Source organism: Odontesthes bonariensis, chromosome 17 (genome assembly GCF_027942865.1).
Source record: "Odontesthes bonariensis isolate fOdoBon6 chromosome 17, fOdoBon6.hap1, whole genome shotgun sequence".
Taxonomy (NCBI): domain Eukaryota; kingdom Metazoa; phylum Chordata; class Actinopteri; order Atheriniformes; family Atherinopsidae; genus Odontesthes; species Odontesthes bonariensis.
In genome coordinates, this window is record NC_134522.1 from 12,886,192 (window position 1) to 12,890,026 (window position 3,835).

Consider the following 3,835-nt stretch of genomic DNA (forward strand, 5'->3'; position numbering starts at 1 on the left):
CATTGAATGGACTCACAGCAAAATTAAAACCTAATTAAACATGTGCTATGTAATATTAAACTGGAGATTATATTAATGTTGCTCTTAGCTTCATTCAGACATTCCTGCTGCAGTGACAGAGAGCCATGGAACACATGGAGTATTTGTCAGGATTGGACAGTGCATCAAATATTTTATCATGCAGAGGTCATCATTTTTCTTTTTTCTTTTCTTTTTCTTCGTGTTGCAATGACGAGGTCATGTTAGGCTGAGAGTGAACATGAACAGTATGGCGACTGCTGGAGAGACAGCTGACAACTGGAAAGACAGTAACCGGGGCAGAGAGGGCCAGCAACCCGAACTGCAGCTCCCGTGAGGGTGCACCCACAAATACGCTACGAAAAACCCTAATGAAGTATACCCAACAGGACTGACAAACAGGCAAAGAACCGGAACGGAAAAACGACTACGAGTGCAGTGTGTCTATGTGGCAAGGTCTGCAAGAACCCGCATGGTCTGAAGATCCACCAGACCAAAATGAAATGTTTGACGGGGACGCAGGTGGTGCAACGCACAGGTCCAGTGCCTAGTGAGACGCAGGAGGAGCCCGGCCAGGAGTCAACCCACAGCGCCCAGACCCTCCACGCCCCACAAGTCCTCCCTCGTTTCAAGCATTTCGAACACCGTTGGGTTATGTGGCCTGCTGCCAGCAAAGAAAGAGAATGGCTCCAGTTTGATGAAGATCTGGACCAAGTCCTTGATGCTACTGCAAGGGGAGATGCAGACCAGAAATTGCTGTCAATGTCTGCGATGATCATCAACATCGGGGCTGAAAGGTTTGGCATAAAGGAGCAACAGCCAGCCAGATGCTCAGGGGAGCCAAACAGGCGGCAGTTAAAGATCAGCCAGCTGCGGCAGGAGCTTAGACTGCTTGGGCGTCAGTTTAAGGTGGCAAGGGAGGAGGAGAAAGCCGGGCTGGCAGAGCTCCGGAGCATACTGAGGAAAAGGCTCATCACCCTCCGTCGAGCAGAGTGGCATAGGAGGAGGGGTAGAGAGAGAGCCAGGAGACGTGCAGCCTTCATTGCAAATCCCTTTGGGTTCACCAAGAAGATCCTTGGTCAGAAAAGAAGTGGCCACCTTGCCTGCACTGAAGATGAGGTCAACAACTACCTCAATGCCACCTACAGTGACAACGCAAGAAAGGAAGATCTTGGGCCATGCAGAACCTTGATAACCACGCCAGCACCCACCTCGGCATTTAACATCAAGGAGCCAACTTTGAAAGAAGTTGAGGAGGTTATCAAGGCAGCGAGATCAAATTCAACACCAGGCCCCAGCGGAGTGCCATATGTGGTTTACAAGAGATGCCCCAGACTCTTGAAGCGACTATGGACAATCCTCAGGGTCATCTGGAGAAGGGGAAAGGTGGCACAGCAGTGGAGACACGCAGAGGGGGTCTGGATTCCAAAGGAGGAGAGCTCAATCACCATCGAGCAATTCAGGATCATCTCACTCCTCAGCGTTGAGGGCAAGATATTCTTCAGTATTGTTGCCCGGCGCTTGATGGAGTTCCTCCTGAGGAACACGTATATAGACACCTGTGTGCAAAAGGGAGGCGTCCCAAAGGTCCCAGGATGCATCGAACATACAGGAGTTGTCACCCAGCTGATCCGGGAGGCACGGGACGGCAAAGGAGACCTGGCAGTCCTTTGGCTCGACCTTGCCAACGCCTACGGGTCCATGCCACACAAGCTGGTGGAAACCTCGCTTGACCGACACCACGTTCCAGGCAAGATCAAGGACCTCATACTCGACTATTACAGCTGCTTCAGTTTGAGAGTCACTTCTGGAACAGTAACATCTGCATTTCATCGGCTTGAGAAAGGCATTATCACAGGATGTACCATTTCTGTGGTATTGTTTTCCTTGGCCATGAACATGCTGGTGAAGTCAGCAGAGGTGGAGTGTAGAGGACCACTCACCAACTCCGGTATGCGACAGCCCCCCATCAGAGCATTTATGGATGATCTGACGGTGACGACAACATCTGTCCCGGGCTGTAGATGGATCCTCCAAGGCCTGGAGCATCTCATCCGCTGGGCCCGGATGAACTTCAAGCCAGCCAAGTCCAGGTCCCTGGTGGTGAAAAAGGGGAAGGTGTCAGAGAAGTACCGCTTCTCAATAGAAGACACCCAGATTCCATCTGTGGGAGAGAAGCCAGTCAAGAGCCTGGGCAAGATCTATGACTGCACCTTGAGGGACACTGCAGCACTCCAAGCAACATCAGAGGAGTTGGGAACCTGGCTGAGGGCAGTGGACAAGTCAGGGTTACCAGGCAAGTTTAAAGTCTGGCTTTACCAGCATGGTATCCTGCCTCGACTCCTCTGGCCACTGCTGGTCTACAATGTGCCAATTACTACCGTCGAGTGCTTCGAGAGGAAGGTCAGCTCTTTCCTGCGGAAGTGGTTGGGCCTACCACGAAGCCTTAGCAGCATCGCCTTGTACGGGAGGAACAACAAACTTAAACTACCCTTCAGCAGTCTGACAGAGGAGTTCATGGTTACCCGAGCAAGAGAGGTGCTGCTGTATAGGGACTCCAGTGACATCAAAGTCTCCTCGGCTGGCATAGAAGTGAGGACCGGCAGGAAGTGGTGTGCTCAAGAGGCAGTAAACCAGGCCGAGTCCCGCTTGCGGCACAGCGAGCTGGTGGGAACAGTGGCAACCGGGCGGGCAGGACTAGGGAGCAACCCTAGGCCTTCCTACAACAAGGTCAAGGGGAAGGAGAGGCGTCAGCTGATCCAGGAGGAGGTCCGGCCAGGGGTGGAGGAAGTCCGCTGCAGTAGGGCTGTAGGGATGTGTCAGCAGGGGGCATGGACCCGTTGGGAGGAGGCAGACTTATGGCATAAAGTTATGCTTTACTTTGCAGCAGCGGCTGGCCAATAGAGGGCGCTAGGGCGCCGCCCTCCCAACGGTAATATACTGTTAAAATAAATAACAGTAGTTGCACTGTAAAATAACAGTAAAATACTGGTGTCCCTGCTGCCAGTATTATACTGTTATTTTACAGGGAAATTCTTTACAGTGCAGATCTTACTCTGAGGCAAAACAACATTTCTATCTTGGTGCACAGAGAAGTGTCACATGAGTCCGCACCACTACTACACCAGTGATGAAAGCAGTTGGATTTAATGTGAACCCCTCAACACTCATACAGCACAGGCTTAAGCTGTATTAATAACTGTTTAAAAACTTAGCCCATGTATGTAGATGCATATTGAATGGTCTTAAAAGGGAGAAATACACATCCATATTAATAAAGTAGTCTTCTGGATGTGTCAATAAGCAACTACTTGCTAAAAGGTTCACTCTTTCAATTTTTATGGTAATTATACATTTCGGACAGTTATTGCAACCTTGATCTGTCATACCATGCCTGTTACCCCACCCGACACTAATACTGCCAACTCCTGTTCAAGGGAAAGAAAAATGTTTAGTTTGGGCTTGTTTTAGTAGAAATAAGAACAGTTTTGGTGCTCTGAGGCGACTGTAGCCATCTAAGTTGTGTCCAACGCATGTTTGAAGAGCAGAAAATAATATTTGAGACAATGGCCATTTTTACTGTCGAAGCTCTACATTTTCCAGGTATTTCCAGAACTGCTGCTTAAAGCAACTCGACTTTGGCTTAAGTGGCAAGCCATAATGGTACTGTAACTGCTCGCTGCTAAGCAGTATGACTCAAGCAGTTACACTGCTCAAGGGCACTGCTGCTCCAGTTGCTTGGGAGTGTGAATTTACTTTCCCGCTGCTGTTTGTAGTTTGACTTGTAGTGCCCCCACTTCTCTAACATCTGCCAAAC

General features: G+C 49.8%; 1 protein-coding gene across 1 annotated transcript; it reads left to right on the plus strand.

Moving 5' to 3' along the window:
* Positions 1-259: 259 nt before the first annotated feature.
* On the plus strand, positions 260-2,922 carry LOC142366685 (retrovirus-related Pol polyprotein from type-1 retrotransposable element R2). Its single transcript, XM_075448641.1, has 2 exons — positions 260-351; positions 408-2,922. The coding sequence occupies exons 1-2, from the start codon at positions 260-262 to the stop codon at positions 2,920-2,922; spliced, it is 2,607 nt and encodes an 868-aa protein (XP_075304756.1).
* Positions 2,923-3,835: the final 913 nt, after the last annotated feature.